Genomic DNA, 14,832 nt, shown 5'->3' on the forward strand with positions numbered 1-14,832 from the left:
TCCACCGGTTGGTAAAACCAATCGGTCAGCACTCGTGTTTTTTTTTTAGTTACCATGGGAACGTAATTTGTGATTAGCCTTAGTCTGGCGGATAGAATCTCGGGAACCAATTGAGCTGTCAAATAGCGAAACCAATCGAGCAAATCATGACCAACAACAGAAAAGAGCACAACAGCTATTGCGAACAAAACTTCGGAAACTCTTTTCTCGTGACTCGAGGCTCGCCTAGGCAAACTGACACCATCTTTGGGTTTCCCCTATCCGATAATGCCGGTAATTTGCGTTCGATTGGCGAGGAAATAATAATCAACGTTTTGTTTATAAATTTAATAATACCTTGTCAATTGTTGGTCTAAAATATATTGAATTGTTTCCGCTTTTTGATCGATCGAAATTCTATCCGCCAGACTACGAATATAGCAACTATAATATTATGCGTAACATTTGATAACGGCACTAAAGCATTTGTAAACAAACTTTCTAAGACCCTTTACACGCTAACCAAAGTACGCCCACGCAAACCAATACCACATTCGGAAAGGTGAGAGTTGCCCCTATCCGATGATGTTGTTTGGTTTGCGTGAGCGTACTTCGGTTCGCGTGTAAAGGTCCGCGTACGGGTTAGGCAAAAGATGTGCGTCTAACTTTAAAAACTGTCGGATTAATGGCCCTTCGCTCATTTTCAACTTCTATTCAATTTTCATACTGCCGTACTCTACCGGAACTATCCACCTGCCCTCTTCTAAAGATCATTCTCTAGCTAATAAATTATCCCACTAAAGCTTCATGTTAGCATTTCCAACCAACTCTTGTTTACAAAAGCTTGTGTGCCGTTATCAAATGTTACGCCTGATATATACTCATTGGATGAAAGGGACCGTGGAAGAAAGGATTTTAAAATAGAATGTTTTTGCTTCTGATTGTTTCATCTTGAATTCGTTTATAATCGGCGAAACCGAACTTTTTGACAGTGCGAACCTCAACCCGAGCTAGGTTTTAAAAACAAACGAGCAAACTGACGTTTGTCAAAAAACAAGCAGACCCAATCTTGATACCCGATCCAGGTTGGAACTGAATAATAAACCAATTCGCTATTAGTAGGTATTCCAATTTGGTAAAACTATGAACAGCAGAAAAAGTGAGTTTATGGTAGCCTTATTTCGAAAGACAACAAATCAAGAAGACTGGCAACTTTGCCAGAATCCAAGCGACAGATACAATGACGCTGCGCTTGAGTGAAGGTGGAAAGCAACGCATAGGAAAATGAGCAAATACACAAACCCTTCTTCTGAGGATGTAATCTTTGCTATCAAATTCGTTCGAAGCATTTACCTTTGAGCGGCAGATGACGCGATTGTACCCGTCTCATAGCGTTCGTATGATAAAATGGAAGAGTTGCCAGTCTTCTTGATTTGTTGTCTTCGCTTATTTGATGTTTTGTTTTGATTCTGCTTTCCGTTTCGCATGATGTTTGAGCAATTTTTAGTTTGCACGACGTGCAGATTAACGGGGTTCAAACTAAAAAGTGTTCAGATTAAGAACGGTCAACGGTACGGTAGAACGGAACGGGGGTCAACGGTATGCCCTTACAATTTGCTCCATAATACTCTAGAAATTATCTCCAGAAGCATGGTGACCAGTAAATTCCGATTAGCTATTTCCCGTATTTTTACCGGAATTTTGGATGTGCGATATACATTAAACTTAAGCATAAAACGGGAAGCCGAAGGTATCAATAGGTTAAATAAGTCATTACTAAGACAGCAGCATTTTTCCTGGGTCAAAGTTTGATCCATTTTTTTTATTGGGTATCAAGCCGGAGCTGCGTGACAGCTTAGTTTTCAAGACTTGACCCATTTGAATAAATGTTGCTTCTATCTTTGACAATACAGCAGAAGGACTAGCCTATGTTGGCAGCACTGGATTCCGTGTGTTTCAAGATAGTAATGGAAAAAAATGCTGTGGCCTGTGCGCGTACATACATCCGCGTAGTAAACCGATTGAATGAGTAAATCCGTTTCGAACGAAATATCTAAATTATGTAAGTTACGAAAACCGCGCGAATTCCGAAAGCCGTGCCGGAGTGAGAAAAAAAGGCTTACTATCATAAGAGTGCCACCGAAATAAATGTAGCCTATGAAATAGCCTATGTTGAAAAGATCGATTTTACAGTCACGTAGGGTTTAGCTCATGGATTAACATTGACTGCTGTTTACAAATGTAAGTACTTAATAAGTTAATTCAAATGCTTTAACCGCACTTATCAGAGATTTCGTGTATTGAGAGAATAATATAGTTATCGAGTACAATAAACTCAGGGGAAAACAATACCTACCAAAGATTAAAAGTTATCAATTGTCACATATCTCTACTTTTACTTATTTCCTAAACTATTCATCTCCTTGTTAATTTGCTAAATGCTATTGGTTTGCTTGTGTTTTGTCATTAAAGTTCAAGACTAAATAGGAAAATATATTATACAACTTTAAAGTCTAGTTGCCTCCTCAAGCGGACGAGCATCCCAAATCTTTTGTTAATCTACCTAATGTTATTAGACTTTCTGAATTTTCTTATATAAGATCGTTTGATGATTATGATATCTCATTAGTCTAATTTAATAAATAATTGAAATCTCTAATTTACCTAATCAATCATAACCCATGCTTTATTAAGTTTGTAATCTAAAATTAAACGTGTTTCAAGTACTTTTGATTTTGACCTATACCTATTTATTATATCTTAGTTCGACCCAGGTGACACCTTCAAGTGACTAAAATGCTTCACTTTGAAGTTAGTTTCCTAGCTGATGTTTAAATTATATAGGGTAGGGTAGAGAACTACTTCGACCTAAGCGCCCATTTTGGACCTATCAAGTAGAAAACATCAAATAAATCAATGATTTCGACGTTAACATGTAAATTATGCTTTTGGTACGATACTTTAGTTCGAATGCTACCGAACGAAGTCAATAAGAACGCATGATATGAATGTTTACACCCAACACTCTAAACAAAAATGAACTTCATCCAGGCCAAAGTGAATTAATTGGCGTTTCAATGCGTTAGACCGAGTTTAGAATCCGAAAGCCGAGTTTGGCGTCAAGAAGCAGTGTTAGACTTTTAACAATATCTCAACCATTTGTTTATCTTTATAAAATCGTACGTAAAGGTAAATAAATTTAGCAGCTATCAGTAATAATAACATTCCGGTTGGTGCTAAACTACGCTAGATTAAGAAATACTAAGTGCGGGTTGTGCTTAATAGACTGGAAATGGGGTAGTTAACCCTATATGTCCCAACTATGCTCACACGCTTCCACTATGTCGCACCACAAAAATACGTATGGGTATGTCAAAATAGAAGCCCGCCACAGTGGAAATTCCGAGTTATCCCAAATTAAAATGAAGCACATATAAGATTAGTTACAATGCCATGTACAATAATGGTGTTTAGCATTGTTCCCTGAGTAATACCTCACGCAATTAGAAGGAGTACTGTTGGGCACTTTCTGAAATATTTCAATAGTATAATTCCCTTGCAAACCCAAATAAATCTATCTGCGTAAAAAAAATAAGAGTGATTTGCGGAAAACCCCGCCAGTATCGCACCCAACGCCAGTGCCTATACGTAAGCGTACTACGACGCGGCTCTCAAACAAAGGAGTAACAACTTCTAAGGAGTACTATCACTGCTAGACTAGATCTTTGGTTTCCTCATGTAGTAGTTTATCAGAGTGGGGAAGCTTAGTAATCCCCATCGCCTGCCCATGGCGCCATTCTATCGCGGCATGAGCCAGCAACGCCGGTAGGTGTCTCCGTCTCCAACACTCCACTATAAAGCATGAAATTAAGACCGCCCACCAACTGCAAGATGCAAAAACTAGCCAAGGGGAGGGCCTTATTATCTTTCTAGACTTTAAACACAAATATTTCCAGATTTCCGCTAGGTCCAGGTTTGTCTAATCTGTAGACATTATTCATGACTCAGAACCCCTTAAAAACAATTCAAGTTTCAGAATTTATGGTGTAAGTGAAGATAAATCCACTCCACTGTTCAAAGAGTAAAAGTGAATAACGAGGAAGATACAGTTGGTTGTATTTCAAAATGTTCTGAAATTCTTGACAATGTTCTTTGGCGTACCTTAATACTTCTATTTTAATTTAAAAAATTGCTGGAGAATTTCAGAATTCCATCCACATTTTCCAGGAAAAATAAAATTTCTTGAGGATTCCCGGTTTTCCAGGTAGTAGATACCCTGAAAACTCATATGCAAATGAACTCACGCATGATATTTTAGTTTCCTATTAAGATTTCCAATGTAAACATTAATTTTGTAACATCACAAACAATCGAAAAGCTGACTCTTCCAAAATAAGTAAAATAGCCTCTTCATTTCCAATAGAAATCGCTCATTTTAAAGTTCATCATTCAACAAGTTCAAAATTCTGTGCTCCACCTAAATTCCAAAGATTTTATTACGCGGGTGCTTTTTTATTTTTTTTTTTTTTTTGCGTTTTGAAGTTAGAAAATTTTAGTAGGTACCATATTTTTATTTAAATTCTAACGAAAACTGACTCACAATGCATACTGACTTAATACCATAAACCACCTTGTTTCTTACATTGAAAAGTTGTTGTCGTCCTGAACGGCTTTAAAATGTAGATTTTTCTAAACCTACCTACATATTCGAATACTGAAAATTTTGCATGCAGAGAAAACAAATACTTTGTATTCGACAACCGCAGCATGATACGATTGTTTAAAGATAAATCCAATGCATAATGCAAATTTATCTCTGAACTGATAATACGCAAAAGCACATTAATTACATTGCACCATGTAACAATTACAACAGAACTTGGTATTATGCAAACACCGTATGAGGACAATCAAAGGAGAAAAAAAAACCTAACATTCTCATTAGCCTAATTCCAAGCTTCTCGTCTCTATTCTGTTTGTAAGTATAGGTACCTACATCATGCCAAGCAGAATAGCAAGATTGCACTTTCCCACTCTTTTCTCCTGCATGATAAGGTAAATGCATTTTAACGCTTGCACAACGATTGTCCCAATCCCGCGGGGCGTTACAGCCAAACAGAAACACCGTATCGCAAGCTCCCGCAATTGAATTGGACACCACGCAAGAAAGAAACCCAAGAGCACAAGTCTTGATAAACACAGCGCACAAAAAGTAATTGAATAATAATCATCTTGAATTGTTTTTCTTCTGTGGCGACTTTTCTCCACCCCCATTACCCCGTTCCTGTTCCACCCTGCAATGGCAACGTTCGCTCACGGTTCATTTCCCATTATTGGGCATTATTTGCCAGAAGAAGAAAAAAATGGATAGTGATCGAAAAATTTCGGATGCAATCCGAAGGAATGTTAAATTTTTCGCTCGCCAATCTCGCCGTTTGCTGCACTAGAAACGATAATTGATTTTGGGGGGCTTTCTCGTTCTCGTTCTCACCTTGCAACTTGCGCGTCGCAGCCATGGCTATGTATACATCTGGTCGCAGGGATCAGGCATAATCTAGACATACAGGACTGGAACCTCCGATTGCTGCTTGCTCAGCACTTCACACCGTTGATACCGTGCCGATATTCCTGCTCCTTTCCCCCGGTTGCACCCGGACGAAAAATCGTAACAAAGAGGAAAGATCGGGGTCACTGCCGCAGCAGCAACTTTCTTGCTAGTGTTAGCGCCGTTCTCTTCTACAGCCGCTCGCTGGTAACAAACTTTCCACTGGCAATCTCCGGGAGCCGCTTCTCTGCCGGAACACCGCAAGATTTGTTCCACCACCGCACGGTAGGTGCGCGCTTACGGCAATTAGCCGAGTATTTCCCTGTGCAGTGGATCGGCTACGACGAGAGCATACAGCGACGGCAAGAGGATCAACTTTCAAGATGGCCGTGTGTAATGGTCGTGGAACAATTTTCTTTCGGATTGCGTTCTTTCTGGTTACACCGAATCGCGCGAGCACCGCCGTTTATTTCTACTACTCGAGGGGGACTAGATCGCAAACAATTCGCGGGGACCGAAACATTCGAATCAAACGTGAACGGAACGGATTAAAAATGCCTTTTTGCCACGGGTATCCGATAACTTTTTTTTCTCGTTCGCTTTTCGGGGACACTCTCTGGTGGTGCGAAAAACCTTCTGTGTGTGCTGCTGTCCGAGAGAGTTGAGTTGATTGGACTTTTGCTGGTTGGTTGTGTGTGCGGAGTGTTCTTTTTCTTTTTTTTCATTGTACAATTTGGCAGCGTTTCGTTTTTGTGATCGTGTTTGAAGTTGTCAAATCTGTGGCTGCATCCGTAGAAGTTTGACTGTCAAATTTGTTGTGTCAAAAAAATGTTCGCAAGGAGAATTTTTCAAGCTAGTGGTCACAAATAAGTTTTAATCAAAAGGGCGTATTTATTTATTTTTCTACCAAAATTTGAGTAGAATCCACCCAGATAGGTCAAAGCTAAACCTATCAAAAAATGGGTAAAATAAGTTGGGAGTGACAAGTTGACCAATGAATCACATCGACCATCATCGATGTTCATATATCCCTATTAAAATTGGTATGGTTATTTTTAGAGTCTCTCTAGTTATTTGACGACGTGTTTCAGGTATCATGCAAACTAGAGGAGGGTCTAGCAACAATCAATACGAAACTAACGATTTTAAATTGGCTCACCACTTTAGTAGCCTATTGGTCCCAAGCAAACGATTAACGTACCCTATTCTAGTTGAAATTCTATTACTACACTATGTTTGTTTCGATTCGCTATGAAAGTTTGACAGATAACATCAGGGGTGTGTGGATTCATGCAGAACATGCAGGGGTGAGTGAAATAGCTTGGGACTGCTTGGGACCGTTGTTCTGGTACTGAGTGAGCCAAAAATAATAATGATTTTCTTCGGGACCCAGTGGTCTTAGAGTTACCTCTATGGGTCTAGTACGAGGTCTAATATAAGATAGGAGCGGACTGGTTTTGAGCCAATCGAACTGTCAAAGCCAATCGAGTAGCGACTATCTTGATTGCATTGGCAGTGTTGCTAGAAATCACTTAGGCATTGCCAAGGCAGTTTATTTTGAATCCGCTCCGTAGGTCCCGAAGAAACGTACTCAACTTTTTGGCTCAGCTCTGGTAATATCTTCGGTCCCAAGCTAATTGATGCAGCCCTCGGAACGTAGGAAATTCCACGAACACCTCATTTTATCTGTCAAACTTTCATAGCGAATCAAAACAAACATAGTGTAGTACTAGAATTTTGACTATTATGGGGTACGTTAATCGATTTGCTTGGGACCATTAGGCTAGTCAAGTAGTGAGCCATTTTAAAATCTTTAGTTTCCACCGGTTGGGTCCCGAAGAAAATCATTATTATTTTTGGCTCACTCAGTACCAGAACAACGGTCCCAAGCAGTCCCAAGCTATTTCACTCACCCCTGCATGTTCTGCATGAATCCACACACCCCTGATGTTATCTGTCAAACTTTCATAGCGAATCAAAACAAACATAGTGTAGTAATAGAATTTCAACTAGAATATGGTACGTTAATCGTTTGCTTGGGACCAATAGGCTACTAAAGTGGTGAGCCAATTTAAAATCGTTAGTTTCGTATTGATTGTTGCTAATACCCCGTTCACACTACAGCCTATATCACGTAATATAGACTGTCTTGCAATGAGCACTCATACATTGGATTTCCAGTGAAAACTAGATGTAGAGGGCTCATTCACGCAGAATAAAACTATCGTCGTAACAAAAATATTTGAGGTAAATTTAAATGTAAACTCAGTTTGTTCTGGCCACAAACATAAATTAGGTTGATTTCAAACGTATTCCATGTTTGAAGTCATGTGAAATCAATGTTTAAAATAAAAATAATGTTACGTTTATTTCAAAAATATTCTTGTTGAAAATAAACGTATTTATTTTTGTTTGGTTTGACAGCTATGCGAACAATAATAAATATGTTTATTTTAAACATGCTTCTCATGTTTAAAATAAACATACATATTTTGAAATTATTTGAGTAGTTGAGTGCAGGGTAAAGCAGAATAAAACGGAAAGAAATGAAAAAAAAAGATCTTCAGGCAGGGCATCTTAATTCCTGCTCTTTTCGGGTGCGATTAAGGGTGACCTGTGGGTATTGGGGTCCTGGTCCGGGATGCGAGGACCCGTCGGGGTGGGTGTCCGGGGGTTCCAGTTCAGTTGAACCGGTGCAAATTTGAGTTATTCGCGTCGTTTTGCCGTTCCTGCCACTGGTCCTCATACCGGTTTCTTTCCGTGTTCGATATCGGAGGAGGATCCGGAATGGATTCGGAATGGATGACCGTTTTCTGTTGAGGTTGAGCAAAGCTGGGGCAACTTTTCCGAATGTAACAAGAAGCAAATTGGAAGATTGCCATAAAAGCTCGACGCAGATGTCGCCACTGCATAATGATGATAATGTTGACAGACTGCATATGAAATTCGTGAAAATTAGGATTAAGTCATAATTTTTATCAAGCCTGCGTAAAATCCTTCCAATATAACATTCGAATTGAAGAAGAAAATGTTTTCACGATCAGACTGATCCCGACCAACCATTCGTGAAACTTCTTCAAAGTTCTTTACACAAAAATAAAGATTGATGTCGGTAATTCTTTACTTTCAAGTTTCTTTGATTTCGATGAATATATTTAAAAACCTTTATTGATCGATACTTAAATTTAAGATAATTTCTTTATCTGTCGCATGATAGTAATCTATAAAGATGCCATACTAAATGTCTTCTAATTTCGATGTGTCACAAGGACTATAGTTTTCTTTATAAATATTCATCTAAAAATATTTGAATACTGATACCATCGTAACGTTGAACTTTGGCAAAGAACAATAAAGATTACCATCGATGCACATTTATAATCTCCTTGTTATCGATTTGCATCGCTGGGTAAAGAGAGTTTGATACACACTAGATGACAGATGGCAATGTTTATATTAGTTATCGACAAATTTGGTTCTTTATCGAGAGAAGCATGATCTGTTGGAAAATGAACGGGAAGACTGATCGATGGCCACGATGATAAAAATGTTTGCCATTGTAATAGTTCTTTAAGTTTACGTCGATACGCTCTCGGCCATTTCTTAAGAATCAGCGATAGCAAGCGTGGTAGAATTCTCGGCATTTTGAACCGAATGAGGAATCTTGATACTTTGGTTATTGATATGACAAATAAATTTTGAATTCATGCTTGAAAAGATGTACATACATATACATACACCATATACTAGAGTGTGATTGCCAGTCGTTAAGAAGCTCATCAACAGCAGCTGTAGACCCGAGGATTAGCTAACAACAAAGAAATCAGTACACCCTAGATGGCACGGGATCGAAACCTAGCAATTATGCAGATAAAAAAAATCCCAAAAATATCAGTACCGTGTATTGTTATTTTGATCTGACAAGAGAAATCGATATTTTGATCTGGCAACACGAATCGATATTTTTACATAGGTAACGATTAGTAGCAACATTTTGATAAAGATGTTTATAAATGATTCACGATCAGGTTTTTAGTATCTTTACATTTATTCATTAAATGGTGACGATCGCTATCGATTTTTCATATGAATGTCTTTGAAGATCGATATATCGAAAATTAAAGAAAATTAACGAAATGGTTGGTCGGGATGTGCATCTTTGACTTTTCCAGATGAACTTTCATATAGATATATTCATTTAATTTCACAGCTCCATCAATGCTGCATCGTACATATGATGTAAACAGAAGTAAATTGCTCAATTACTCAAAATAAAGATGATTTATCATCTTTTTATCACTTTATAAACCATCGAGTACCATTTTACAGTATGGTGCGTGTTGAGTAAATCAAGTTCCGTTGCGTTTACCGTCGAAAATTGTGAGTATCAATATGTTTACCTATAAAAGGCCAAAATGAACATTTATTGAATATTGGCGTCCTCTTCAACCATTTCTCCATTATCACCAGCATGATACAATCTTTCCTAAGTAAATTCACTTAATTTCCACTTTCATCCTAGTGGAAATCGCACATATTCACCATTTTCCGAAAAATGCAGCTGCGCAGGAGGTAACCTCTACCTGTGGGTGCAAACTTGTTGTTCTATTTTAATAAAACACACTAGATTTAGTTTAGTAACACCAAATAGTCTCTTTATTCACTAGCGAACTGTACTCTTCCATACGCAGTAGAGTTATCAATGAATCAACAAAAGCATGAATGAAGTGAGAGGCAAGAGAATGAATGACAACCCAGAAGGGGTGCACATACTCTGTAGGGATGTTCAAGTAATGCAACATCCTCCCTGTTTCAACAAAACATCACTTGTACTCAATAACATAGTCCATCAGCTTCTCTGGAATACGAGACACCCGTTTCCGACGACTGTTGATGGAACTGGATGCTGAATTCAAATTCTCCTTAGGCTTCGGTGACTGACACATACGAGGCGCTGCGATCGGTAGAATCGGCGAAGTCGAAACTGGCACCACTGCCTGAGCTGGTGACTTGTTGTGAGAATTCTGGGTGAGAACTGATTGAGAACTGTCAACTGGATAACTGCAATTTTCTTCTTCGTTTTCTCCCTCCGATGGCTTTGGAACTGTGTTTGTTGTTAAATTTTCTGCCGACGATTCGGGTTCCTTACGCGGCTTCAAGTGAATCAAACTCCGACGATAGTTGCTGCCATTCACATTCACGGTGTAAGACCGATCACTGAGGCGATTGGCAACGGTTCCCGGCGTCCACTGTTTTGAAATTTCCGGATTCATCTGCACATAAACGGGTGATCCAGTCTGTAGGTCAGGTAGGTTTCTTGTTTTTCTGTCGTAATTCAATTTAATCTTCCTTCTGTTCTCCTCGATTGCTTCAGGAACATGTTCGACAACTTTCGGCATAAGATTCGCCCCGGATGTTGGTATTCCACAACGTGTAGAACGAGAAAACAAACGAGCAGCAGGACTAGAGCCAATCTTATTCGGGATGTTCCTCCAATGCAAAAGTGCATACCAGAAGTCCGTTCCGGTTTCCTCCGATTTCTTCAGTAAGCGCTTTGCAATCTTCACGGCTGCCTCCGATTTCCCGTTAGCCTGCTGATGATGAGGAGCCGAAGTGATGTGTTTGATGTCCCATTCCGTTGCAAACTTCCTCATTTTCTGGTTGAGGAAGTTCGTTCCATTGTCGGTCAACAAGGTTTGTGGTTTTCCATGTCGAGCGAAATTTCTACTGCAAGCTGCTATAACCGTTTCCGGTGTCAGATCCTTTAGGATATCCACCTCAAAGAAATCTGAATAGTGGTCGACGGTGACCAGGAACTTCTGATTGCGACCACGGAACTCACTGAAGAAAACATCCATCGAGATCAACTGGAACGGATACAGGGGAATTTGATGACTCATCATGGGTGGATTCGGCTGCGACGAAGCAAATTTTGCGCAAACCGGACAACCTTTCACGACATCCTTGATTTGACTGCTCATGCCTGGCCAAAACAGGTTTGCTCTAGCCAACTTGAGAGTCGCTTCACTCCCATTGTGACTAACGTGACACTTTTCGATCATCTCTCTTCGCAAAGCATGTGGAACAAGAATGCGATCATGTCGAAAAACGATTCCATCCTGTACTGATATCTCATCCCGATACCCGAAATACACACGGAGTCCATCTGGTACTTTATCAGCCGTTCCAGGCCAACCTTGCTGAACAAAAGTGATGATGCTCTGCATACAAGGATCCCTCACCGTTTCATCCATGATCTCGTTCAGGCAACTGTCCGATATGTTAAGAAACTTCGTAAGCTCCAACCCTTCGACATCATCAAACACTTTGTAAATGTGCATCTTGTTATATTCGTCTTTCACTGCCTTGTCATCGAACGGTGCACGGGATAGCGCATCAGCCACAACATTTTCCTTTCCTGTGACGAACTCAATTACCAAATTGTAACGTTGTAGGTTGAGCAGCATATGTTGCAATCTTCTTGGAGCAGACAACAAAGGCTTCCGGAAAATGCTGATCAAGGGCTTATGATCGGTCTTCACAATCGTTTTCGGATTTCCAACCACAAGTTGGTCGAAACGAACACACGCAAACAGAATCGCCAACAGCTCCTTCTCAATCTGCGCGTAGTTTCGTTCAGTCGCAGTCAACGTCCTTGAGGCATAGCCTATTATTCCTTCATCCTGGTAGACAGCAACTCCCAATCCAAAGCAACTTGCATCGCATTCAATGGTCAATGGTTTTCTTGGGTTATAGTACTGCAAGGTTCCAACGTCTGCAACCAAGCCCTTTACTCGGTTGAACTCTTCCACCTCAATATTCGTCCAGCGCCAGGGAACTTCATCTGAAATCAGCTTACGAAGGTTTGTCAGGTTGCTGCTAAGATTTGGAATAAATCTGCCCAAATAGTTCACCATTCCAATAAAACGGTGTATTTCCTTCCGGTTGAGAGGTGTAGGAAAATTTTGGATCGTAGCAACCTTCGACTCATCTGGTAGAAGACCTTTGCTTGACAGGACATGTCCGAAGAATTTCACAGACGTTTGGCAGAGCTTGAGCTTCGTTTTGTTCAGTTTTACGTTGTGCTCTTCCAGGCGAATTAGAAGATTCTTCAAGCATCTGTTGTGGTTAATGAGCGCTTCTTGCAAAGTTTCCCCAACTCCAAATATCAGCAAATCGTCTGCCAAACATTCGACTCCTTCGAGACCCTGGATAACCTCCTGCAGCTTCGTCTGGAAGATTTCAGGAGCTGATGCGATACCAAAAGGCAGCCTAGTCCAACGATACCGACCGAAAGGAGTCCAAAATGTTGTAAGCTTGCTGCTGGGTTCGTCGAGCTCTACGTGCCAAAACCCTTTCTTGGCGTCCGCAGTAGAAAACACCTTCGCCTTGCCCAGCTCAGGAAGAATTTCATCCAGTGTAGCAAACTGTAGGTTCGGTCTCTTCAGCGCCTTGTTGAGTGGAATAGGATCAAGACAGATTCTGATGCTTGAAGATTCCGGGTCACCCCGTTGCACAATCACAATGTTGCTGACCCAATCGGTATGCCTGGCTTCCTTCACGATCATTCCCTCCTTCTCCAATGATTCCAATTCGTTCTTCAACTTGCTTCTCAGGGCGATCGGAACACGACGAGGAGGTTGGATTGAAGGTGTAACAGAATGGTCTACCTCCAACGATACTTGACCTTCAAATTTTCCGTAACCAGAAAAGATTCCTTTGTGGCCTTGGATAATCTTCTCCGCTTCGATCCTGTGAACATTCAACAAGTTTGGCGAATTTGCTTCATCAGACTTACCGAATGTGACCGATTTGCAGAACTTGACGAAGCCCAGAACACGTGATGCCTTTGCCGACAGTAGGGGGCAATGGTCCACGTCCACAACTTGCAGAACCAATCGGTATCGACGCTTCATCCGACGGCACGGTATCTTCACTTCCCCAAGCACTTTGATGGGATTCCCACCGAAGCTTTGGAGCTTGTACGTCGACGGCATCATCTGCGGGGTTTCCTCTCCTGTGAGTTTGACCAACCAATTATGGCCAATCAGGCTGGTATTAGCTCCGGTGTCCACTTCGCAAATCACTGACTTCCACTTGTTATCAAAGTTGAGATCCAACTCAGCCATCACGCCACCTCCTTTCGATGAATTATCGAAAATCTTGCCGATTTCGTATTCGTCCTCGCTTGCTTCCGATGAACCTTCATTGCAAGAAAGTGCTTGCTCCTCCGAATCAGTGCTTTCGTCCTTCACCTCCTTCACCCTACGAGACTTCCTGTTCTGGAATCTGTTGCTGGCCTTGCATACCTTTCCGAAATGGTTCCTTCCGTTGCACCTATGGCACCGCTTACCAAGAGCGGGACAGGAACCTTTAGAGAAGTCATGACGGTCTCCGCAGAACTTGCACCGCTGTGATTGAGGCTTGGAACGGAACTTAGCTTTCGCGACTTTGTTCACCTCTACTTCCGGATAGAAAACTGAAAGTTCCTGGGACCGCTTAGTCGTGATCTCCTCCGCTCGACACATGTCTATCGCTTTCGTCAATGTTATGTCTGCAATGCTTAACATTTTTGATCGCATACTTGGCCACTTGTTGGACGTGACCACCTTATATGCGATAAGGTCCGTCTCTAGCACTCCGAGTTTAGCCATTTTTGCCAGAGTCTTGAGACGAGAGGCATAATCGTCGATTGATTCTCGAGTCTGCTGTGTCGTAGAGAAAAAGTCGAGCCGGTCCACTATGACATTCCTCTTCGCAACAACCTTCTCTCGTATGGCGGCCAATGTGGCCTCCGGATCTGCACCTTCCGCTGCTGTCAACTCGAAGTTGAAGTATTTTTTCCTTGCCGGCTCTCCTATGACCGACAGCAAGAAGCTTACCTTCTGTGGGTTTTCTTCTGGCGGCCACCGATCCATACCAATGGCCTTAGCGTAGTCTTTCCAGCTTTTCTCAAAAAAATCCATGTTTTCCTGCATGTCGCCTTCCACTGCTAGCGGCGATGGTTGCGGAACCTGCACATTCGACGCACTTGGCCGCTGCATCGCTTGAGCCTGATTCTGCGTCGCTTGCATTCCCTCCATCATCTTCGTAAACATCTGCATTTGTTGCTCCAACAACATTTTCATTTGATTTGCATCCATTTTTAAGCGAATCACTCTTCACTCCCGATCCCGACCGAAAAATACAAAATGGCCGCTGACACGACGCGACTTGAGAACGATTTTCCCCGGACCGATTTCCGATTCGCGATTTCGATAATGACGCGAATTTTCACTTGAAGCACACGGTAACTTCTGACACCATGT

The 14,832-nt window shown here is 41.1% G+C and overlaps 1 protein-coding gene across 7 annotated transcripts in view; it reads right to left on the reverse strand.

Moving 5' to 3' along the window:
* Not3 (CCR4-associated factor Not3) overlaps positions 1-5,647 on the reverse strand; it is a 28,425-nt gene extending 22,778 nt beyond the window's left edge. For 3 of the 7 annotated variants that reach the window (XM_065221251.1, XM_065221231.1, XM_065221222.1), the window contains exon 1: positions 5,471-5,647. In XM_065221251.1, coding sequence (XP_065077323.1) covers positions 5,471-5,495 — 25 coding nt within the window. In that variant the 5' untranslated portion in view covers positions 5,496-5,647. The remainder of the gene's footprint in view (positions 1-5,470) is intronic. The other 4 variants (XM_065221242.1, XM_065221246.1, XM_065221255.1 and 1 more) reach the window with 2 other exon arrangements.
* Positions 5,648-14,832: the final 9,185 nt, after the last annotated feature.

This window comes from Ochlerotatus camptorhynchus, unplaced genomic scaffold, assembly GCF_037179485.1.
Source record: "Ochlerotatus camptorhynchus isolate MF236.1 unplaced genomic scaffold, CSIRO-AGI_Acam_v1.1 ptg000012l, whole genome shotgun sequence".
NCBI lineage: Eukaryota > Metazoa > Arthropoda > Insecta > Diptera > Culicidae > Ochlerotatus > Ochlerotatus camptorhynchus.